At 45.2% G+C, this 25,336-nt stretch overlaps 3 protein-coding genes across 4 annotated transcripts; all 3 read left to right on the forward strand.

Moving 5' to 3' along the window:
• Positions 1-8,261: 8,261 nt before the first annotated feature.
• On the forward strand, positions 8,262-11,758 carry LOC117852748 (uncharacterized). 2 transcript variants are annotated; one of them, XM_034734985.2, is made up of 4 exons: positions 8,262-8,630; positions 8,739-8,783; positions 9,761-9,915; positions 11,447-11,758. In XM_034734985.2, exons 1-4 carry the CDS (start codon positions 8,564-8,566, stop codon positions 11,462-11,464), a joined length of 285 nt encoding a protein of 94 aa, XP_034590876.1. In that variant the 5' UTR covers positions 8,262-8,563; the 3' UTR covers positions 11,465-11,758. The 2 variants fall into 2 exon arrangements, with proteins under 2 accessions (XP_034590876.1, XP_034590875.1); XM_034734984.2 differs by having other exon boundaries at positions 8,365-8,630; positions 8,736-8,783.
• Positions 11,759-11,902: 144 nt separating this feature from the next.
• LOC117852747 (uncharacterized) lies at positions 11,903-18,255 on the forward strand. The gene is made up of 7 exons (XM_034734980.2): positions 11,903-12,454; positions 12,633-12,747; positions 13,438-13,530; positions 14,140-14,212; positions 15,415-16,422; positions 16,505-16,684; positions 17,600-18,255. Exons 5-7 carry the CDS (start codon positions 15,415-15,417, stop codon positions 18,047-18,049), a joined length of 1,638 nt encoding a protein of 545 aa, XP_034590871.1. The 5' UTR covers positions 11,903-12,454; positions 12,633-12,747; positions 13,438-13,530; positions 14,140-14,212; the 3' UTR covers positions 18,050-18,255.
• Positions 18,256-18,927: 672 nt separating this feature from the next.
• On the forward strand, positions 18,928-23,400 carry LOC117853140 (uncharacterized). Its single transcript, XM_034735513.2, has 5 exons — positions 18,928-19,305; positions 19,400-19,540; positions 19,983-20,020; positions 20,109-20,175; positions 22,934-23,400. Exons 1-5 carry the CDS (start codon positions 19,111-19,113, stop codon positions 23,297-23,299), a joined length of 807 nt encoding a protein of 268 aa, XP_034591404.1. The 5' UTR covers positions 18,928-19,110; the 3' UTR covers positions 23,300-23,400.
• Positions 23,401-25,336: the final 1,936 nt, after the last annotated feature.

Consider the following 25,336-nt stretch of genomic DNA (forward strand, 5'->3'; position numbering starts at 1 on the left):
GAAGGTGAGTAGCACAGAGATTACAACATTCCATCACACTAACTTAGTCTCACAAATTATTACATCAGAGTTTCTAAAAATTCAAACAAGTTGCAAGGTTCGAAAAGTCGGATAAAACAAGCGGAAGCTAAACGTCGATACATGACATCACGATGGAGCCGATCATGACATCAAAAATACCTTCCCTCACCGTCCGAGGAGGGATCCCACTCGACTGTCTAGCCCGGAGGGAGCTGGGTAGGCTAAGTGGTACCAGCAACCAAACTATTGACATCACCTGAAAAGATTAAGCCACAACAAGGCTGAGCAACTAATACTCAGCAAGACTAACCCGTCGAGTGAAAAGCTTTACCAAGACCTAGACATGCAAGGCTTTCTGGCTCTGGGATTTCTTTGCCACAAGCGTCTACAATCGGTCCTTACTTTCAATATTTTAGCTCAAGTTCGACGTTCTTTAACCAGTCTAGATTAGCAACTTATATTGAACAAGCATGATTTCCAAGCAATTAGATAACAAGCATCAACTTAAACTCGTAATCATATTTCATCGTTACTCAGTGTAGAATAGCGATCAAGTAGTCCCAAACTGTGAGAGGCAGATGAATCGATTCGAATTTATTAACCATGCATGGTGAACCTAATCTCACGACATCCGCGCACCACGAAGGGTCGCTTCATTTGTCAGCCGTCCCCATCGATCCCTTAGGCACGTGTCAGGGCCAACTGCCTTTGGTGTGCAATGCTCCATAATCCCGGCCTCTACCGTACTATGACCGCACTTGCACTCACATGATGCACCATGGGAACGACGTTCCAAGGACAGCCGGGGGAGTATGCCACGCCCCAGTTCAATCAGGTACTAGGCTTCCCATCCCATACTAGGTATGAGATTAGTACTTTCAAACACTTGATCACGAACGCCGACACGTTTTGACCTTAGATCAATTTCCTTTAGACAGACGGGGAAAACCACCAAGTATCAAACATAAGCCCGACCCCGTCCGTCGTCCTTATAGTTGCAACATAAATAAAACATTCAACTCCTATAACTCGCGAGTGATAGGAAATCACTCGACTTTTACCGGAACCTATTAAGCATTGCAACTACTCGACTTTAGCAACTAGTATTCAAACAAGGTACTAAGTTCATGCATCTAAGGTTTCATTACAACTCCTAGATACGTAAATGCACAGTCAAAGTAATCAATAATATTGCAAGTATTCAAAGATAGGGATTTATGCTCCGGGGCTTACCTTCAGGAAAAGTTAGTGGGTCCTCGGGATCTTGCTCCGGTTCAGGCTCGCCTTCCAAGTGGTGAAGCTCCGCAGCGGGGTCTTCCTCCGGTGCCAGGTGGAGCTCATAGGTTCCGTCGGCGAGGTTTGCTTCTATACGACATGCACATGCAAACATTTAGTTGGACTCGCGCGTTTATTCAACGACACAAGGCATGGCTTAAGACAAGAGTCACAACAGCCACAAACACTTTGGCAAGGTTTACTTTCTTTTAACTTCAAACGGAAGTGGTCGTTTTAACTTGAGTTCGCGTTGAATGGCAATTGTGTACATATATAGTTTTCTTACATTTAGAGTTGCATAAAGATTGTGAAAGGTCATGTTGGGTGGTTTGGGTTCATTAGAATAATTACTTACTTCTGAATATTTTTATGTACCTCTTTCAGTGTCCACTTATTTATCGTATTAGAATTTGTGCTTTCCTTTTATTCCTTTAGGTTGATTAATTAACCAAAATGACTTCATATCCAAATAGTAGTTAAAGGCATTGATAAAATTACAGCATCTCACTTAAGCCATCACTAGGTTACTGTAAAAGTTTGGGGGCCAAAGGACGACTGAAAAAGAAGTTACATGCATTTTATTATTAAAGGTAAACTGAGCTTAACTTTTTCTATCTTCAAAGTTACTGTGCAACAGAGGGTGAAACTTAACCAGTATGTTAAGGGTATGTTACAGGAGCTTTGGTGAATTTTTCATAATTTTTGGAGAAGGTTACTATTTACTCTATTTCTTATTTTAATTATACATGCTTAGCAAGGAAGGTGTTTTTCTTTCTAATTTGCACAACAATTTATATTTTTCCTGCAAACTTCACAGCAAAACAAAATTAACCCAACTAGTTTCACCTTTTTCTGAGCTCTGGATCCAAACTTATGCAAAAAGGAAGATTTATATTTAGATTCCAAATTTAAAGTCAAAACAGTGACTTAAAGTGCTAGACCAGAGCCCTAACCATTTTTTCTGAGCTTCTACACATAGAAACAAGCATCACAGAGTTGGTTCCACATTTTTCCCACTTTTCTTCTATTTATTAGGATTTAAAAGGCCTACAACATGATTAAAAGCATAGGATATTATTTACAACAGTAACATGAGAAAACTTATTTTTCTTAGGAACTAGATAGAGCAAGGATCCTAACAAAAGTGGTTTGGTATTTTTATGATTTTTCTACGATTTACTGGGCATTTACAAAGTTCTACCATATTTCTGCCTATTATTTAAAAGAAAAGCAGTGGCAAACTTGCAAGCTAGCCCCTAGGTTTAAGGTTTAACTACGCAGGGGTCCCTGAGTTTTGCGCCTAGGCCCCTGTAAAGAACGGGGACGATGCAATGTAGTCCCCGGGGGGCGCGCGACAGCGGCGAGGAAATCCTCGGCGGTTCGCCGGCGAGGATGGGGCAACAAGTGGCTGGAGGGGTGCAGGGGCTCACCTGAGCTCGGTTTGGTGGGGTTGGGGCGACGGAGATGGCCGGCGAGGATCGGAACGCGGTGGCGGTGATAGAGCTTGGCTGGCGGCGGTGCAGGTGGCGTTCCGGCGCACCGGCAGCATCGGGGAGGCCACGAGCTGCTCGGAGACGTGCGCGGAGGGGTGGCGAAGCGGGCGGTGAAGTCGCCGGAGTGCGGGGTGGCGCGGAGGGGTGAGCTCCACGGAAGCTTAGCGGTGGCGTAGAGGAGGAAGCGGTAGCGCGATTGTGGGCGGTGGCAAAGGGGTGCCGTTGCCGGTGAGGGGGACCTTTTTATAGGGCAGCGGTGGAGCGGAGGGTCGAGGCGGGGCTCCGGTGGAGGAAGGATAAGGCCGGGAGTGACGGGTGCGTGGGCAAGGTGGCCATTGGCCAGCGGCGCCATTGGGAAGAGGAGGCGGAGCTCCGGGTGGTCTCCGGCGGTGATTGGCCTTGGGCGATGCATGTCTGAGGCTTTCGGTCTGTCGGGCGGGCGAAGCGGAGGGCTATCGTGGGGGTTGGGCGAGTGGGCGGAGGCGTGGGACGTTGTCGGTGTGGTGGCTTCTCCGGCGGACGGGCGGAGCGCAGTTGGCGGAGCAGAGCCGCGGCAGGGGGAAAAGGACACGCGCGTGGCCGGCGGTTGGCCAGCCCGGTGTTCGCCCTGTCCTGTCGCAGGCATGGGTTGGACGCTGTGGCCCTCGTCCTGTCATTGTCACGCCGGTGATAGGGCGCCAGCGAGTTGCCGGTGGCCGGCGGCCATGCGGCGCGCGGCGCGCGGGCGAACGTGCTCGGGCGCGCGGGCATCGAGGCCCCCTTCGGGCAGCAAGCCCGACCGGCTTTGGGAGATCCTAACTCCAGATTTTGCAACACAACTTCCAAAACTCTTTTAAACAAACTTGTTCAATTATAGACGTAGTTCAAATTTGGTTTAAGGTGCTGGTTTAGATTGTGAAAGGATTTGGAGATATCTTGTACCAAAGTTTGCTAAAAATCTGGAAATCCAGACTTAGCCACTTTTTGCCGGAGAGGTGGAATTTCAGAAACTTAGCTATGTTTGAGTCAATTTTAGGGCAGCTTCCAAGTTGAATTAGACCAAAGTGTTATTGAAGGAGTTGCTCTCCAAACTGAGTACTTCAACTTTTATTTAGGGTATTTCTTGAGTTTAGTTCAGAAATTTGGAGGAACGCCCTCGCCAAGAGGTGCACTCTGCGCAATTTTTCAGACTTAGCGTTGTGGGGCTCGGGGGGTGAGTTGACTGTTTTACCTCACTGTGACCAAGATTTTGAACAAGTTCTGGCCCGATTTGGACCTAGGTTAGAGTAACAAAGTTGGAACACACTCGAGGGACTACAATTTTTATTAATAGCCTGACTTGAGTTTAGATAAGAAATCGTGAGATAAAGGCTTGCAAAGTTGGAGGAAAACTTGAATTCCAGGACTTAGGAGGTTTATAGGGTTCTTTAGTACTCCGGTTTTGATTGCTGTTTTTGACTTCTTCCCACTCCGAATTAGTCAAAGTGCCTTAACAAAAGTTGTTTGAAATTAAAAGTTTTACAACTCTTATTTGGACAGAATTTTAAGTTTGCATATAAAATTCCAAGTTTTATTTCAAACTCCAAAAAGAGCTTCTTAGGGTTAAATTGGTCATTTTACTTCTTTAACTTAGTGATTAACCACTTGTTTATATTTAAAGCACTTAATTTAGGTAGAGTTGTTATAATAGGGGGCTCGTCGTCGGTAGGGATTACGGTTCATGGTAGGGGGCTTCAGGGTTCGGGTTGCCGGGAGTGGGGTCTCCAATGACCTCCGGCTGTAGAGGGAGGGCCTTGGGTGGTGGCGGATCGGCAGCGGTGACGGGTTGTGGGTGGGGCAGCGGGTGCCGCCGGCTGCGGGTGGTGGAGGATAGCTGGTGGGCGACGGAGGAGGCGGGGGAGTGACACCGAGCATCCCGACGGAGCCGGGTTAGGGCGGCGGCGAATCCGACGACGGAAGCCGCCAGAGACGGTGGAAGAGGGCGGCACGGGGTGACTGGAGGAGGGGAGCGGTGGCGCGTGGTCGAGCTCCACGAGGAAGATGACCTCCTCGTGGGCCGTTTTGGTGGGCTGCGTGCTCTCTAAAGGTTTATAAACTCATGTTTGGTTGCCCTGAGAATTCTAGATGCAAAAAGTATTTTATAAGGCTAGAGGTCCTTTCAAAATAAAATTTTTGTTTTATTGAAATGGCTAATACTTGATGTGATGTTAGAGAGATAGGAAGGAAACCGGTCCTTATGACGGCCTCTAAGACCACATCAACACAAGTTGATACAACATTTTGAATAGATTACATGAGAAAATTTCTTTGTTCACGACTTCATGTCGTCCAAGTATTTCCTTTTACAAGATTTGATTCCTGTGTACATTTTCTCCACCAAGAAAATCAAGGCCAGTTGGAATTTTGGAGTTCATGAATTGCACATCATTTTTTCTGAATTTCCATAGAAATTCAAATTCTACGCTTTTAAAATTACTCTTTTTTCAGACCAAAGCAACCTCACGTCCAGAAATTTATAGCGGGCAAACAATTCAGTTCACGCAAAAATAGTGGCGAAAAGAAATTGGAAGAAGTTCATATTACCCCTCATCTCTTTCGGGGGTCTACGACTAAGGTCCTGTTTGGCATGGCTCCAACTCCGGGTGGAGCTGCTCCACTCCAGAACTTCACATGGAGCCAGCTCCGCTCCAAAACTCCAGAACAAAAATGAGGTGTTTGGCTAGATGGGTGCTCTCAGCTCCAAAAAAGATCGATTTCAGTGTGGATTGCCATTGTTGCCCCCCAATTAAGGCCCCACTTGTCATCCTCTCTATCCCATCTTCTTCTTCCCCTTTTTCCACTGCACTGTGCCGCACATGGGAGACCCTCCACGGGCGGTGGGGTGGGTAGCGATGGGGCGGCGGGTGGCGACGGGCGACGACAGGCGGCGAGCGGCGACGGGCGACGACAGGCGGCTGGGTGGGTGGCGACGGGCGACGACGGGTGGCGGGCGACGGGCGGCGGGCGGCGGCGGGCGGCGACGGGCGACGGGCGCGGCGACGGGCGGCGGTGGGCGACGACGGGCGACGGGCAGCGGGGCCGGCCGGCCACGGGGGCGGCGACGGGTAGGGCTCTGGCGGCGAGTGGGGCTCGGGAGAATAGAAGGGAGAATAGAATGAAACGTTTTTTTGTGTAACCAGTGGCATTGGTGGGTAATTACCCACCAACTCCACGAGAAGGTTCAAAAGAGAGGTTTCTGGAGCAGCAAAAGAGGTGCTCTAAAACTCCACCTCCATTTGCACTACAGCTCCATGGAGTTGGCAATTCCATGGAGTTTTGGAGTTGGGGTGTTTGGCTGAATTTTTTGATGGAGTTGCTGGAGTTTAGGAGTGGAGCCGTGCCAAACAGGGCCTAAACCTCGAAAATCCGGATCACATCGGATGTTCGGATGCTAATTACAAAACTAATTGCACAGATGGAGTCTAATTCGCGAGACAAATCTATTAAGGCTAATTAATCCATCATTAGCAAATGGTTACTGTAGCACCACATTGTCAAATCATGGATTAATTAGGCTTAATAGATTTGTCTCGCGAATTAGACTCCATCTGTGCAATTAATTTTATAATTAGACTATGTTTAATACTCCTAATTAGTATTCAAAGTAAGACCCCGTTTGGTAGGGCTTCTCAAAGTGCTTCTCCACCGGCTTTTGGTGAAGCCCTACCAAAGGGTCAATTTCAAAACGGTTTCACCACCAAAGCCGGGAAGAAGCCGCAAAATGGCTTACACTATATTGCCAAGTATTAAGTGATCATAAAATTACATATATTGCCATTAAAAAGCCGTTTTACCAAACGTTTTGCAAAACGGCTTCAACTTCACTAAAATGGCTACTCCACCGAAGAAGCCGAAGCCGAAACCGTTTTATGACAAACCGAAGCTCTACCAAACAGGATCTTAAGTGTGCTAAAGTTTAGCACGGTATTTTCCAAACACCCCATAATTGACACCCCCGACCTCCCCAAAGCAGGTACACGAACCCCCGAGTCCGCTGTAGGCCGGTTTTGATCCTGGCGTCCACCTCGGCCCACGCTCCATCCACGTCGCCACGCCCCAGCCGCCGCCCTCTCCCTTTATCTGGCTCTACCTAGGCGACGGCGGCTCTCTTTTTCTCTGTCCTCCCTGCCGCGGGGTGGGGCAGCCTGATGACAAGCTCCGCCTTCGCCCGTCCGCGACGCCTGGGTCGACGAGGGCGGTCGGAACGGCCGGCGCCCGGGCGGCCAGGGATCTGCAGGGTGTTTGGGCTTACCTGGCGAGTGCTGCTTGTGGAAGGATCGGGCGGCGTCGGCGGCCGTTGGAATTTGCAGTAGTAGTGGGGAGGGAGGAGTTTGTGCGGAGTTTTCTTCCCTCTTTTTTTTTGTTCTTTTTTGATCCGGAAGCGGGAGTTCTTGTAGTGGTTGCTTGCCACTAGATAATCGCACTTGGATTGCATTCTCCGGCTCCGCTTCAATCCAATTTGTGTCGCTGGAGGAGGGATTCTGGGGCGGAAGGCACTGTTCTGTGCTTTCTTGGATTCCACGGCAAAGCCTGGCTGCGAGGTCGGCGTCCCTCTCGGTTGCCAAGGGTGGGTTGCCCGGCTGCGAGAAGGCGGGTTGCCAAGGGGCCGGCCAGCGGGAAGATGGTGTCGCAGGCGCCCATGGCGGTGGCGCTGTGCAAGAAGATCAACTGCGTCGCGCGGGTGCTCGCGTACGCGCTGCTGGAGTGGATCCTCATCGCGCTGCTCCTCACCAACAGCGTCTTCTCCTACCTCATCTCCAGGTTCGCCGCCTTCTTTGGCCTCGCGCCGCCCTGCGCGCTTGCTCCCGCCTCGGCGTCGACAGCCTCTTCGAGCGCCACGCGCACCGTGGCGTCGGCGGCACCGAGCCCCTGCGCCGCGTGCTGTGCGACGCGCACGCCGCCGAGCTGTCGTGCCTCGGCTACTGCAGCGAGCACCGCCGGCTCGCGGACGCCGGGGACATGTGCGAGGACTGCGCCGCGGCGCCCGGGAAGGCGCTGCTGTCGTGGATGGGCCGGAGCGAGCTCGGCGAGCGGGAACTCGCCTGCGCTTGCTGCGGCGTCGTGCTCGTGAGCGGCTTCTACTCGCCGCCCTTCTTGCTCCCCACGCCGGCGCCGCGTGGCACAGATTGCGGCAACAAGGAAGAGGAAGAGACGGGGTCGGAGTGGCCGCCGGCGAGGGGCTGAGCAACGGCGACGAGTGGAGGACGCGGCCGCAGGAGGGGGAGGGGGAGGTGGAGGAGCGCACGGGGGTGGGCGCCGGGGTCGAGGTGGCCTCCGGCGGGGACTTGAGCGGCGGCGACGGGGGGATTTGGTGGGTGGTGCTGGTGGCCAAGGAGAGCCATTGAAAGGGATTGGGTGACTAGATGAAGTGTCAGCTGATGTGGACGCCAGCGGGGATCAAAACCGTCCTGGTGGGCACTCGGGGGGGTTCAGGTACCTGGGTTGCATAGTTTGGGGGCGTCGGTTAGATGGGTTTGTAGTGTGGGGTTGAATTCTAGACTCGTAGAAGAGATGAGGGGTTCCAAAGAAATTTTCCATCTAGCCGCCTCCCAGATGCGAAAGCGGCTTTCGGTCCAAAAAAACAATCGAGCTCTCCAGCCTCGAGCCTGACCCCTCCTCTGTCCTCTCCCAGCATCGACCCGACGCCTCGCCGCACCCGCACCCCCTCTTCCTCTCCGTCGGCGACGAAGCGATTTCTCCAATCCGGTGAGGGGAGAGGAAGTCAGTGAATTCGGTCGCTCCAGCCGGACGAGGAGATGCCGCGGATTCCTCTGATCAAGTTCCCCAAGCGGAATCTCAAAGCCCCATCCCCATCCGCACCAGGTGCTCCCTCTTGTTTGCCCCAATCAACCTCCTCTTTACTCACAGGATTTCTCACGATCTTTCTAAATTTCTTCGATTTTTTTGGGCTCTATCTCCTTGTTGCAGCAGCGTCGCAGCCCGCAGATCAGCACGCGACCCTCATGTCCCGCTTGGGTAAGCACGAGATCCCTTAGTCCCCTGGTTGGTGCAGTGTTCGTATGAATTCGTCTCGCATGTTGATTTGAGTAGTGATTTGTAGGAATATTTTTAGGGCTCCCTGTTAGAAATTTTGGGCTGTTGGAATTGGGATGGGAGGGGTGGCCTTGAGACAATAATAGACAGTTCTAGGTATTAGATCCATGCAGCTGCATTGTGTTTCAGAGAAAGTTCTTAATTGTGTGATTGCCAAACTATAATCTAACATCCCCTTGGAGCTGAGATTTGCCCTAGGCCTCCAACTAAGTTCGCTGCCTTTCTTAAGCAGCAACTTGTTGGCTGACTTACTCGTGTTTCCTAACTGTGCACACTTTCATCTGTCATCAACTTGGCACCATAGGTCTTGTTTCGTTTTGCACCTGAAATTGCCACCTAGAATCCAAGCCATATAGTTTGGCATTCCAAAATTGTGGTCACCAGGTTGGTAGTGCTGGTTTTGGTGACTTTAGCCACCCAAACGGTCTATAATTCTGGAAACCAAAATAGTGGCCTGCAATGTTAAATTTTAGGTGCAAACCAAAAGGTGGCTAAAATTTGGCCAAAGTAGCCAAATTTTGCTTGGCAAAGCTTGGGCACACTGAGTAACATACAGAATGTTGCCTGATACTTTAATGCCTCCCCAGCCCTGATATCCCATTGCGCAAATAGCACTTTAATAATTTCTCATCGTAAATTCATACCGTGTTATATATGGATGTTTTGTACAGCTTCTGAGTATCATTTGAATAACATGCACTTGCCCTCGCATAATATATGACCGTTACAACAAATTACCTGAAGCTAGCGGTTTTGGTGTTCTCCCTGCTTACATCTGGAACTGGTGGGAGTAGTTAATTTGCTAGGGGATGACTACTTTTGTTTTACTGAATGCTTAGTTCATCATCTCATAACTCTGATGGAAAAAAGTGGCTTCAACAATAAAGTTTCTCTTTCAGGGGCTAAAGTAGAGGCGCCACCTTCTGGAGAGATTAAAAATTACCGTTTTAGATCAGATGTGCCATCCCCACCTTCTCATACTGCTGTTGGAGGTCCAGCTTCACTCCTTCCGAAGCGTAAACCCCTGACTGAAGAAGAGATTGAGGCTATCATGGTATGTCCTCGGTTCACAGATACTGAAATATACTTTGAAATACAAGTGGAAATGCTATACTTGTTCTTAATCTTTGGTGCATTGCATTCGCTGCAATTTGTTTAATTTTGATCTACATAATAGGTTACATTAATTTGGAGAATGTTTGTACCATTTTTTTTGTACATAGCTTTTAGCCGCTAAATGTTACTGTTTTAATGATAATTGCAAAATGCATGCTTAACACCCTTGTGAAAACTTAGTCTGTTGCTTAAAATCCTAGAGTTGCAGCTCACTGAATTTATGTGCATATAATCTAATCAATGAATAATATATGATGATCCGTTAACGAAACCTTCTTCTGTAAGGACCACACCTTTTTGTATTTTGTAACCTTTTGGAAATAAGGTCTTTTGTGTTTTTCTGCACCTGGTGGACAGTGGTCACTTGGCCAGTTTCTAGCAGATACTGAAACGGACCTTTTATTTCTACTGTTTCAGTTTCATTCCTCTTGAATTGGTTGTTAACTGCATATCTCGAAGGAGTGAAACTGAAACAGTAGCAATAACTCGCATATTAAATACCTAAGGGCCAGAGAAGTGGTTAACTTGGCCAAAAAAGTTATAGTTAGCTGCATTTATTCCCATGACTCGACCATGAAATTTAACATTTTCCCAGCATCTGTAAAACTATCGATATGAGCTTAGTTAGCATTACGTCAACTGGTTTGTTGCTGCTTTAAAACTTACCTGCCAAGTAAATATCGACCAGATGTAATTGCATGAATATTGAATCAATGCTTTCGCTGCCACTTCCAGGAATTTTGCTTCCTCTTAAATTGGGTTTTACCATTCCAGTTACAGACATGGTTTTTTTCCATAGGTAGACTCCCACGGTTCTGTCGATTATACTTTGGGGTCTGTGCATATAGAAATGGGACAAAATTCTTATCTACTACTGCAATTTTCAGAATCCACTGGCCTGACAAGGTTGGTGTGGCTTGAGGAGATCCACATGTCAATGAGGAAAATTGATGGCATATAAAGGATTAGGAACACAGATCATTGCAAAATCACTGATAGATCGCTAGTAACTATTTTGACCATGAGAAAAGATGCTTTACCTCATTCCTACATGAACAACCTATTAGCCTGATTTAGGGGTTATAACAGATACAGTACTGAATTGATTAATGGTCCAAGTAAATTTGTGTTTTTCATTTGAAGTACAGTATTTTTTTCTGTTAGAACAATACAGATTTGGATATAGCCCAATGCGATTAAGTATTGAATGGTACAAGCTATACTAAACACAATTAAATTTAACAGCTACCTAATTCATTTGGAGGTGTATATTCTAGTAATTTTGTAATATCAATCAACTTAATGGGATACAATATTTTCATGCATGGCACGCTTAATCACTACTCCCTTGTTTCACTGCAAAGCACATGAATCGTGTCAATTTCAAATCCTGTCCACTGGTTAGGTATACTTTATAAACTATTTTATACTCTCTAGTTTCTAATATGGAAAATGCTTGTCCCGTGCAGCTAGGCGGCTCCATCTGATATGGCCTCACATGGATTGGAAATTTAGGAGCTATCAATAATATCATATACCCGAACTGAACTCGACTCTAAGGGGTGTTATTCAAGCCATGTCCATATGGAATTCGTTTTTTTGTTTCAACTGTCCCTAAGTCAGCTGCTGTGACATTCTGCTCTAATATTCTTCACATGTGACTGACCAAATCGTGGGCATATTGAAGTTGGTTGTGGAAAAAGTGTTGACCCTGAATGATTTTGCGCATCTCTAATGAGTTTGCGCCATCATAAGATCTGATGAGTATACTTATTGAACCAGACCTTTGTCGTGCATGTTGTGAATACTTCGCGCGACGAGGCCGTAAGGTCCGTGTGCTTTTTTGGCTTAGTCGTGGTGCCATTGGTGACCCCCGTGCTGCAGCTTTCGATTCCATACTGGTGTCAATCTCTCTCATTTAGTGGTAGAAGGAATTGAATTGAGGTCACGCATGCGTACAATTCTATTAGGGCCTGTTTGTTTCATTAGAATCTGCTGGAATTGGAATTAATTTCCAAAATCACCCTGTTTGGCTGCCCCCGGAATTGGAAAGAGGGATTCCTGGTGATTTCATCCTTCCTTCCCCACATTCCGAGCAAAATATCAGGAAAACAATTCCCCGACTCTCCCGACTCGCCTCCCGACTTCTCGCCCCTGTGCTGCCGCCCCCAACTCCGTGCGCCACCTCCCGCGCCGCCGCCTCCTCCTCCGGCGCCCCCTCCGCCAGCCCCTCCTCCGCCACCCCCGAATCTGCGCCGCCCCACCCGCGTGGCGGTCGTCGCCGCCGCGGCACCAGAGCGGAAGCTACCGGGCGCGGCGGCGTCCACCACCAACTACGTCGTGCCGCTCGACGCCGCGCCGTCCGGGATCACACGCCCGCTCGTCGAGATCCTCCGCGACCTCAACAAGCGCGTTCCGGACACCATCGTGCGACCCGCCTCACGACGCGCCTCCGCCTCCGATCCCGTCGTCCCCTGGTAACGCCAACTACCTGCTCTATGCTGGGTTTTCGCTCGGGATCCGCTTCCAAGCTACTCATCTCTGCTGAGTGCTGAGTAGCCGTTGCGGATCTCAGTGTAGTCAGTTAATTAAGCTGTTAATGCATCCCTAAATTCAGGTGGTTCTTTTTTACTCACTGAGTATGTTCTTTTTTAGAGGCTGTAGATAGATCTGAGGGAAGGGAAGCACAGGGACGGGAGGAGGAGGAGCTCGGCAGCTATCCATTTTACTCACTGGAAGATCGACGTGCACCACCAATACTCCTGCCTTGGTGAGTCCTGCAGATCTAAGTTTTAAGCTTGCTAGTTTTAAGCATGAACTGCTAATTAGTTGTCTATCAAAAGTTTTAAGCTTGCTAGTTTTAAGCATTATGTTGCAACTTGTTGCCAATGTGTATTCAATTCCTCACGATGATCTTACAAGCACCTCTTTTATTGTCCTATATATATCTTACAAGCACCTCTTTTATTGTCCTATATATCTAGTACATAAACTGGGACTGCTTTGGACAATGACTAACACATTCGGTCCCTCATTTTAGCTGCCCTATCCAAAATGGTTAGAATTTAAAAACTGATGTGGTTGCATATATTGTCTTAACTTTTTGTGCCATTGAGTATTGATGGGTGTATATAATTCAAAAGGACCTGTTTTGTTGTGCTATGGTGTTCCCTTTCCATTTTCTCACAAGCTAAAAATACTACCTCTACCGTGATTCTTTATGTAGCGTATTTGGATGCCAATATATCTGTGCAGACATTCTATTGGCAAATATATGAATGTGATGAATGGTAAAATCACCAGGGATTAAGATGACATTGTGAAAATGGTAGATCATAACTTAAGATAGAATTTTGTAAAACATCCTCTGCCTTTTTTTTTGCAGTCCTACCACCCGAACTATTGATGTCTGATATCTCAGCAAAACATGTGCTTAAAGTTTTCCTTTCTCTGTTTTCAGTTGGGTTACAGAAGATATTGTCGTTGCTCGAATCTGAAGAACCTGATGTTCGTGTTCATGCAGTGAAAGTTGTTGCAAATCTGGCTGCTGAAGGTGAGCGCTGCATTTTCATAATGCTTTCTAGCTAGATATAGAGATTGTTTTCTTTTCTTTGTTTGTCCATGGAGTTGCTACCTGAGCATGTTTTCTGGTCATATGCATAATTTTTAAGCATCACTTATCTGCTTCATTCAACGTATGCAGTCTGCATTTTATATGCTAGGGTGTCCATGGCTACCTATGTATAACTATTTTGGATTGAAAGCATATCAATGGGGTCTCATTATTCCCAACATATTTTACTTGATAAGCTGGCAGCATTGTGTCTTTAAAGCTAATCTCACAGTCATCCTTGTGTACTTCAGAGGCAAATCAGGAAAAGATTGTAGAAGCAGGTGGCCTTACTTCCCTCCTTGGTCCAGAATAGTAGATAGTGGTTGCTGCATCACAGCACCCATATTGGCTTACCGTCTGATGTTGCTGCGTCTATATGACTAGCCTCTTCTGATTGTAGAATAACTGTTTTATCACCATTTACATGTGCCTGTTAATATTGGATGTGCTGTTTGCCTTGGATGTGCTGTTTGCCTAGGTTCAATTATTCATTTAATGTTACTTAAGGCCAATTATTTCACTGTCTCAGATTCTTTTCTCTTTTGTTAGCTACTAGTTAAGGCGTTGTTGGGCGGCTTCAAGAAGGGTGCAAGGAACTGATATGCTGAGGCACTGATACATTGTAAGTTCAAAGATTAGCGAGTGGATCCTTAGTTAAAAAATCATAGTTCCTCGTGTGGACTCTTAATTATTGAAAGGATGATGTGTTGGTGACTTGTTTAGTCAGTTCTTGAATTGCTAACTATATGGTTGAAATGATTGGAAGCAGCTCGTGTTTTGTCTTGTTCTACTCAGCCACTGATTAGTATATCTTGACATTTGACTTTGATTTGTTCTTCAAAAATCAGGAGATAATCCGAAAAATATTATATAGATCCATAAGAATTCTCAGATTATCAGATTTGAGCAGATCATATCCTGTCAATGCCAGGCATGCAGTAGTCTGTGATTATCAGATTCACCGCGACCTCCTGATTATCAACAAAGCAGTAGCAGGACCAAGATACATCAGAAACCTTTCTTCAGATTAGGAACACAACTACACATGGTTTATTGATTTTATCAAGTCATATCATAGGAAGCCGTCTTCTTACCAGCTGGTTGGGCAGGTCCATGACCTGGCAAATAATTTCAGTAGTTTGCAAATTCTTTCTAAATTGCACACGATAGTACATGAGTAAGCTGCTCATTCTGGAGTGAAATTGTCCACTGTGTGAAGACATCAATTCAACCTTGATCTCGTGCCCTTCTTTTAACTCTTCCCTTTGGTTGTAGAACAATGGGGATCAGTTTAACATACTATGTAGTTTTGCAATGAAACATCTTTGATCCACATCTTTTTTTTTTCCAGCCTCCATTTTCTTTCCATATCGTGTTCGTCAGATCTCAAATAGATTGGTTTCCTGGCACCATAGAAGTTTGCCCATTTCTGTGCGTCAAGTTGACAGGCCATGCACACCTTAATAGGATAGTACTTGTAGGTTGTCTGGTCTCCATGAAATTCTGAAGTTTTTTCTGTTCTCCATGAAATATGCTATGGCCGTGAACATGCTTCCTGCTGGACTGCCATACAGGTCATCAATTTGCTGTCTGCCCAGCATAGGATGCTTTTTTGACATACCACTTTCACTTAGTTACTTCGATGCAGCCTAATTCAATGTTCATCTGGAGTGAAATTGTCCACTGTGTGAATATTTTTTACTTGATTTTTAGTTACTGCAGCACATGGGCCTCATTTCTTTTCCAATGCTGGGTGCTAAGTTAGTTAATTATGAACCTTTTTGATGATAAATTAAAATATTCATTTTTGCATATGTGCTTTAGATGCCTGACAACAACATAGACTTGGTTAATACAAGCATGGAGCAAATGAGAGAGATGCGTAAGAAGAAGAGAAAACGAGTGGCTGCTTTGTTTGTTTCTGCTGTCATGAGCATGATTGTGCAATGGTATCAGCGTAAGAGACCTAGACATATCGTTGATCCGGATGAAGTGGCTGAGAGAGATGTAGCTACACGCAAACAAATGCTAAGAAATCTGTACCAAGGATCAAATGTCTATTGCTATGATAGTTTGCGCCTAACTAAGAGATCATTTTATGACCTATGTGCCATCTTACGTGAGAGATGTGGTATGTGTGATAACAAGAATGTGTCGGTAGAAGAAAATGTAGCAATCTTTTTGCTTGTAGTGGGTCATGGCACTAAGATGAGGATGATTCGTAGCTCATATGGATGGTCACTTGAGCCAATCTGCCGTCACTTCAATGAGGTGCTTAGAGGTATTCTATCATTATGCCATGAATTTATCAAGCTTCCTGATCCATCAGTTGTAGAACCTGAGGATTCCAAGTGGAAGTGGTTTGAAGATTGCCTTGGAGCATTAGATGGTACACACATTGACGTTTTTGTGCCTTTGGCTGACCAAGGGAGGTATAGGAATAGGAAGCAACAGATTACCACCAATGTTTTGGGGGTTTGTGATCGTCACATGAAATTTGTTTATGTCTTAGCGGGATGGGAAGGATCGGCTTCAGATTCACGTGTGCTACGTGATGCAATGTCTCGAGACGATGCATTTGTTATTCCAAGTGGGAAATACTATCTAGTAGATGCCGGATACACCAATGGACCGGGCTTTCTTGCTCCATATCGATCCACTCGCTACCACTTGAATGAGTGGGCTGCTCAAGGGTATAACCCATCCACTGCCAAAGAACTATTCAATTTGCGCCATTCAACTGCTAGAAATGTGATAGAGAGAACATTTGGGCTATTGAAGATGAGGTGGGCTATACTAAGAAGCAACTCATATTTTGACTTACAAAATCAGGTATTCCGTAGTAACCTAGCTTGAAATTCACCTCTGAATGACCCTAGCTAGCATGTAACTCATTTCTACTAAATTCCTGCAGATTACCTCTGAAAAGTGTAATGTGGATATCTCAAAAGACAACATCATGGCGAGGAACAAGACCTTTGACAAACACTACACTATCATCAATGGTATGCTGGAATCAAGTGGATTTGGTTGGGATTGGAACAAAAACAAAATATCTGTTGATAGTGATTCTGTATGGGAAGAATATGTGGCGGTAAGTTTCAATCGTATTTATTATTGTTATATGCAGTTGTAAGTTGTGTTCTCTCATACCACTATTTAATGTCATGGAGTTTACTGTTTATTGTTATATAACATTGTTATACGTAGTACTGTTCTTTCATACCACTGTTTATTGTTATATGTCATGGTATTCTCTCATACCACTGTTTATTGTTAAAGAAACATATGCATGTCTATTTGATTTGGCTCTATTTTTGGAGTGGTGTTTTTGCCTTGCCAACACCCCTGATGAGCTAGCATATGTTTCAGCCATGGTATTTAACTGCAGTGCCACTGGTGTTCTCCTAGTTGCTTTGTAGTAGTAGAAAAGGAAGAGGTAGCTGTGTGGTGTTTGCTTTATTTATGAATGGATACCCCATTACAGGTAGCTTTGCAATGCACCTACATGTTGTTACCGGTATTTGTTCAGGCATATGGCTAGAAATGTTCAGGCATATGGTGCTTGGTTAGAAGTTGTGATCTTGAGCATGTTGTTTCTGCCAGGAACAACTCATCAGTTGAGACCCAGTCTCTCATTGGGCCATGTCTCACGTGTCCAGTGGGCATCAACAGGTTGATAGATGAATAATGTCATTCAGAAAATTCAGAGATAAGCTGCGTGTTGCAAGCAGTTTTAGTTCTTTTAACTGAACAACTATCTATGTGTCTCTGAGCACCAGCTTGCAAGTGACCTTCAGGTTTCAGCTGTACATGTTTTGCTTGTATCTGTCAGCCTAATTTTGTTAGTATTGCTATTTGCATTCAGCATAATTCTTTATTTGCTTCACTAGTAATGCCGGCCTCCTAATACAAGTTGTTTCTGTTACCTGATAGTATCATTACTGCTGGTCCTTCAATTTTTGTGATATACTTGTTTTCTAACCAGTACAACATTTATTTTCTGTAGAAAAACAAAGAAGCTATTGGGTATAGGCACAAGACTGTCCTGTACTGGGATTCCATTAGTTTGGTGTTTTGCAAAGACCATGCTACCGGTGAAGCGGCAAAGACTGCAGCTGAGAGCTCAAAAGACATGAGTAAGGAAGATCTTAGTAACAAAGAGCCCACATCATCGGCAACTTCAGGAAGTTTAAAGAGGCAACGGTCAGGCGACTCTTTTACCTCTATGATGGCTGAAAAACTGGACAAGTTCGCTGAAGCACTAAAGGAGGAAGCCCCTAAAGGCCCAACATCAAAAGAAATTCTAAACACACTGAATGAGGTACAAGGATTGGATGAAGACACTTTGTTGGACCTATTTGATATCCTGACCGGTGATGCACGCAAGTACGAGTCTTTGTTGGCGCTTCCGGAGAAGATGAGGAAGAGGTGGCTTTTAAAACAGCTCAACAAGTGAAGAAACTAGTTCATCATAATATGTGGCTTCAACTATATGAAAGTTTAGATACTATGTCTGTATTGCTTGCATTGTTAAGATAATATGTCTCGCAATCTCTAATGTACCCTCCACTGTCTAGGTTCAAATTATGCCTTGGTGCTGAAACTGTGAAAGAGTAGTCTTTGGCTCTTTCCTGCATTTTCAATGGTGGTTTCAAAGTTTTAGCTGTACTCGGCCGTTCAGTTGCAGGACTAGAATTGGGTCCAGATCTCCCTCGGTTCGTTGCTGTGGACTGTGGAGTTCCATTTGAATTTCTAATTAACCAAACAATATTTGGAATCTAATTCTAAGAATGAGTTTCCACGTGCATCCAAACAAAATAATTGAAATGAATCAGATTCTCAGTAATTCAATTCCTATTGAATCTAATTACTAGAATTTCATTCTTAGAATGAGATTCAATTCCTGGCAAACAAACGGGCCCTTATTCTAATTAGGTGCCGTTTCAGCAGTTTAAACTTGCAGTAATGAACCTCTACGTTGTGTGAGCGTTTCATTTCTTGCACGGAGTTGACCTGACATGACTCAGTTTCATCTTCAAATTGCAAGTACCGTTCTGAGCATTTGGTTGCCGTTAGGTACGCAGTGTTCATCAGTTTTGAAAACAGAATCCATCATCTCAAGTCGTTTGAACCGTCATTTTCTTTCCCTTCATAAATTCTCTTTGGTTCTTCCCCCTCGCAACAAGGTCCTTCGAACGTCTCCATCTCTGTACGAGTGTACCATATGTATAGCGCCATATCTGTATTGTTCGTCAGTTCTACTCCATTTTCCATATTTTCCACGAGTTTCAGTGAGCCATCGTAATATGCTTATCTTGCCGCAGTGCTGTGAGGCTGTGATTCTGATTCCAAATCCATTTGGCTTCTGCACCTAAGCTGTTAGACCGTGACAAAAAAAAAAACAAAGAGCAGCAAACGGGACAAGAAAACGGAGAAGCCATTTCCGGAGCAGAGCAGGCAGGCAACTGGGTCAGAATCAGACAGGCCCGCCCCGCCCGCCACGCCGTCCCGACGGCCATGGCCCAACCCTTCTCCTCCTCATCCTCCTTCGCGCCTCGCCGCCCGCCTCCCCCGGCCTTCTCCCCGTCCGCCTCCACCTCGAGAACGAGCGCCTCTCATGTTCCGGTGTGCGGACCGCGCCGCCGGGCCATCGCGGCCACGGCGTCCCTTCACCTCGGCCCGGGGGAGGTCGCCGAGCTCGCGCGCAACAAGGTTGGTTGGCGGCTTGCTGGTTCCTGCCCGGCCAATCGGATTGTCCGTCTCTTTTTTTTTATTTTGTCCTGAGTCTTGGCTGGTTCGTTGGAAGGTCTTGATTGCGGCGACGATGGCAAGCGCGATCGGGCAGCTGTCCAAGCCCTTCACCTCGGGCAAGAATGGGGGCACCGGCTCAGGCCTTGACCTCAAGACCGTCTTCCGCTCCGGAGGGATGCCCTCCACCCACTCCGCGGTATTACCCCCCTCTCACTCCCTTACCAATATCTTTTGTTTTTCAGTTTCTGCTGTCACTCAGCAACTATATCCCTTCTACATGTTTGGGGCTGTCGGTGCCATATTGTCATGTGGATAGCCTAATCACAGGGAACATGTTTGCCACATCTGGTAAAATGTTCTCATTAGTTTGCATAATGGAAGAATTGACGGATGGCTATACAGGAGTTCTAGAATACATCGTATCACAATTCACAAATGCCTAAAAACTGAATTGGAACATATGCTAGCTATGGTTTGTCAAAGAACTGATGCACAGTCCTATCCCAAAATGCTCTTCTTCATTTCAGTGTAAAGCAATTCTGTTTTAGCATTACCTTTTTGATGTAAAGATGTCAACTCCCTTCGACATTGACCTTCTAACGATTCTGAGTTCTAACTACCCTTTTCCTATCTTGTAGAGTGTTGTGGCAGTGGCTACTTCGCTTGGGCTAGAAAGGTTAGTTCTCAAAGACTGGTGCTACAGAACTTAGTTTCAACTTAGGCTCTTTGTTTTTGTTTTTCTTGATTGTTGATTTAGTGTGCAGGGGGTTTGCAGACTCTGTATTTGGGATGTCGGTGGTGTTTGCCGCAATTGTAATGTATGATGCTCAGGTATGCTGAATGTTTTTTTTTCTCGAACGCGCAGGAGAGCTGCGCATCAATATATTAAGAAGAAAAAAGGGGTGAAGAACCCCAAAATGTTACAGATATTAGGGCTGTAACCCACCCTTTTAACAACTAAGAGCACTAACTAAGAAACACTTATGCACTACTTGACCAGGAACACATGACCTCTCACTTAAGTGGCTGCAGGTGCTTGGGCGAGTAGGAAAGATACTCCTCGAGCCCCAGCCAAAGACCACTGCAGCAACTCCTCAGAAATGACCAAAACAATGGTGGATACACTAGGATTGGCTCCATCAAAGATACAACGATTCCGATGGTTACATAGGGTCCAAGCTCCTAAAATGATAATGAAGTTCAAGCCTTTCTTTCCTTGACCTGATACCCTGCTGCAAATGTTTTCCCACCATTCTTCAAAGGACAGGTCCACGGTTGGGGGGCAAAGTCTTGCAAGCCAACACTTTGCATAGCTTCAAATCTTCCTGAGCCATCCAATCTTTTGAATCCAATGGATCAGAATAATTAGGATTTTTCCTTGTGAAACAAATAATTGTTAGGATTTTAATTATGTGAAAACAAATATGTGATTGCAAGTTAGTTTGTCTCCTTAGTTATCATATTTGCCCATATGTTCTTCCTTCTTAGCAGTCACCATGCTGACTTGTTTGTTACCTCAATCTTGGTCGCAATCAGGGCTTCTTGTGGTTAGTGTAATTTTCCCTCCTTTGGATATAGATTTGATTGATACTCCTATAGAAGCGAGTTTCTGATACAATGGAATTTATTATATTTACACCTTTTGTAATGCCTGACATGTCTGCAAAATTTCAATCTGGAGATTATATCAGTCGGCTTGTGGATTGAAATGTCCCAGTTATGTGCATCATTTTTTTTTCATAGTTTCCTCTCAAGATCACCCAGCTTATGAGGTTTTTTTTTCTACTCTACAAATTATTTTGTAGTTTCAATTTGCTATCCTGTAGAAAATAATTCGTGGTTTTGATGGCCTAGGCACAAAGTTTCTTATTATGTTGTAAAAGAAATAAATTATGTAATAAAGTTGAAAACTATCTGATATTATGGTTGTTATGTTCAGTAAACAGATTGGTTGATGTCTGTCCTAATGGAAGCCATGGGACTCCTTTTTCTAAAAATAAGCTGAAACACACAAATCTAGCTTCACTATATTCTCACCAGGCACGCTTGCAGCCTTGGACACATATCTTCATATGGTATTGGAGATGCATACCTTATAAATCAATATCTTATTATTGACAAACCTAGCTTTACTACACTCTACCGACAAGCTTAGTCTTAAATTTGATCATATTTTTGATGGATGATTTTACATGATTGTTCCTGTGACTTGTGTCTTGCAAAACAGAATGATGTGGCAAAGCCACAAAACTATTGCAAATAATGATTTTCAAAATTAAAATATTATCACCAGATTATCTTGCATTCTGGGTGGTCCCCATAATTTGCAAATAATGATTTTCAAAACTAAAATATGAAATATGATCACCAGACTATCTTGCATTCTGGATTGTCTCATAATTTGCAGCGGAAATATGAAACTTCTTTGTTTTATCCATGTTATTATGAAGAGAATACTGGGTGGTCCCCTGATCGATATCCATGTGGAATTTTTGCTTTGCTTCTGCCCTATGGTACATATGTTCCATGCTCTGGTTTCCTTCTCAATTTCCTTTAGAATCTGTGCAATTGCAATCCCAACACTTCGAAAAAGGTTTAGCTACTTTCATGCCTTCAGTTTACTAATAACTATCAGTTTTTGACATGTACTGTTCAAGATTTGTCAGACTATATATTATACATATTTTAGTTAAAAAGTACCTTTTGGGTTTGCCATCAGAAGTATTATGGAAATACTATTTGTCTATAAGCTTAGAAGTATTTAGGGGTGGTAATGGATCATGGCCCTCATGCATTCTTCACAATCCAACTCATCACTATTTATTTTTAGCTCAAAATCATATAGTATTATGGCCTGATCCTTATTGAGCCCGATCCTAAGTTAAATTAGAGAGCCCTTTACCACCCCTAGAAGTATTTGTACATACACTTGTAAAAAAATCCAGTAAAAGTTTGAAAAGTAAAATCAAAGTTGATAGTTATTTTTGAGTGGGAGTATATAGCTATGTTGGACAGGAATAGACAATGCACATGTGCAGCAAGCAGCATAATGCCCCGAGCATTAGCAAATAATGTATTATTACCCAAAAATATGTCAGTTTGCACTGGTGTGCGCACTGTGGAGCACTATGTCGTGCCACCTGAAGTATGAATTTCAGGGATACATGTCTGGGCTTTGGCTTGTTCCTTGTTGCATTCTTGACCAGTGCTTGTTAGTACCTTGCCTATTTATCAATCTGGTGTAAGTCCTGGGCAAGTTAGTTTTATGAGATCACTCTAGGTGGGCACTAAAGTATTATTTCATATCCTGAATCAGTGCTTTTGAAATAGTCAATTCATCTCTGCTTGATGAGGGGGAGGCTAAATATCTGTATGTGAAAGAATCACCACATATTGCTAGTAGCTGTTATCACCGTTATTGTATTTAATGTTAAATTTATCTAAATGCGTGTACTGTTCAGTTGTATACAAATTACAAACTAACAACATCAATCAGAATATATGATACCCTGCTTTTGGATTACAAACTTAGCATGTGCTTTCTCCAAGGATCAAACCTCACATAATATTCATTGGGTGTTTCTAATAGGGAGTTAGAAGAGAGGTGGGCAACCATGCAAAGGTTCTGAACAAGTTTTGGATTCTCAGAGAGAAGGTACCTCAAGATTCGGAGTTGGACATGGCTTCTGAGTTTGTTTCGGTAACTGAGGAAGTGATTTCCTCGAACCGTTCAAATGCAAGCCCCTCCCCGAGGCGCAGTTCTAGGGCCGAATCACCAAGGTTGAACAGGCTCCGGAGTTCAGAACCTGATGTAACTGATCTGACAGAAGTGAATTCGTCTTACATAGAGGAGGGTTACCTGTTGAGTGAATCTGTTGGCCACACAGAGCTCCAGGTAACAGTGGGCGCCTTGTTAGGTTTTATTGTGAGCTTAGCAGTATATGCGACACTGTAACAGCCAATTTTTACATTCATAATTAGTTAGACATCTAGATTATTGTTACCCAGAGTTGCTTATTCTCACGATTAAATCAGAAATACCTTGGCCATTTCAAACTCTTGTCACCAAATTATATGAGCTTTTTGCCGCACCTTCTCTAACACTGATGTGTTCATCAAACATAGCAGCAGGGAGCAGCTAGTCCTGCTCATTTCACGCGTTCCCTGTCCACGAAATTGCAAACAAATCTGGCTGGTGGTACACAGGTTGGCATATATGTTTTATCTTCTCCACGTAGGCACGAACTTCGATGCGCGTGGCTGGAACAGTTAAGAATTAACTAGCCATGGCTTGTACTCTGCCTGGTGCTGCAAGCTTTGGGATTGGGATGTGATGGCAAGGAGGAAGAACCGTAACGCATCCGGCGTTGCCTTCTTTCTCTGGAATAAACGGTTCATCGGTCCCGGTAAACAAATGGTTTGGATGAAGCCTCCCAAGGAGGACGACGGCCAGAGGGGATTTATGAACACGTCTAATATCTAAAACTGAATTTAGGTTATTATGGCAACTACTACTAACCTATGAAAACGTAAATCTAAATTTATGAAGACTGTTTATCGTATAGAGGAAATTTCTAGCGCTCCAAGAAAATGTAAGATAAATTTCTTTTGTATTATCGCATGGGTGGAGTGGTCGAGTGCTATGTTTACATTTTCTGCATACCAAACCAAATGAATCAGTGTTCCTGCGAGATGTCAATGCATTCATTGAATTTGAGTTTTCTTGTAAAGCTCTAATTTGAGTGGAAGCTCAGTGGTTTTTAACAAATATTAGGTATTACCTGATTTCGGATTCTCGGTCCTTGAAAAACAAATGTAAGGTGAACCCTCATTTTTCTTTAGAACTTAACAAAGGTAACCAACTAAACATGGCAACAATTGTTTTGTTGATCTTTCACTCATGTCAAGTATATGACAGCCAATATCATCTCTTGCCATGTTCTTCTCCAGCACCTGTGTTTTGTAAGAGTACATTGAAGAGGCACACACTCTACAAACACCACACTTACACCACTCCAAACGCACACCTCAAAAACTTGCCAATTTGCCTTTTTTTCACACGCTGCCCATCATCCTTCTATCTATCAAAGCACCATGAGACCAAGACCCAATTGCTGGTCTTTGTTAGTGCATTTCTTACAAATGGCTTCAAAACCACTCAAGTTCTCTAACTGAAATCAATTATCAGCGCCTACAACAAGCAACATTTATCTTGTTGTCCCTTCATTCCTCGTCACACAAAATTAGGAGTTGCTAGCTACACTAAGTGGAAAACGCGATTTTAGTCCCGGTTGGATAGAACCATAGATCCAAAAAATCAAATCAGGACTAAATTTTTGAGATAAAAGGGATCCTTAAATCCCGGGTCATTCACCCGGGACTAAAGATCCCATTTAGTCCCGGTTGGTAATACGAATCATTACCAACCGAGACTAAAAATGTTAAAACAAATAAAAAAAGTGGGCCGATGGCCTTCGCTCGCCTTGGCTCTGCTGCCGCCCGCCTCCGCCGCTCGCCCTCGCCCGCCTTGGCTCCGCCCCCGCCCACCTCCGCTCTACCGCCCGCCTTCGCTCCGCCCTCACCCGCCGCCGCCCGCCTCTGCCCGTGCCCGCACGCGCCGGCCGCCGCTCGCCCACCCGCCCACGCCGCGCCCGTCGCCGCTTGGCCTCCTGCCTGCCCATGCCCGCCGCTCGCCCTGCCCTCACCCCTCTGCCGCTCCTCACTGCTAATGAGGGGCGAGCAGAGGGGGAAGGGAAGGGGCAGCGCGAGGATAAGGGAGGGAGGAGAGGGAGGTGCGGTGGAGGGAGAGAGGAGGTGCTGCGCGAGGATAAGGGAGGGAGGAAGGGTGAGGAGAAGATAAGATGGAGAGAGAGGGGGCCGCGTGGGACGGGGGCCTTTTGTCCTAGTTGGAAACACCAACCGGGACTAAAGGTCCTTCCCATTAGTCCCGGTTGGAATTACCAATCGGGATTAAATATTTAGTCCCGGTTGG

This window comes from Setaria viridis, chromosome 4 (genome assembly GCF_005286985.2).
Source record: "Setaria viridis chromosome 4, Setaria_viridis_v4.0, whole genome shotgun sequence".
NCBI lineage: Eukaryota > Viridiplantae > Streptophyta > Magnoliopsida > Poales > Poaceae > Setaria > Setaria viridis.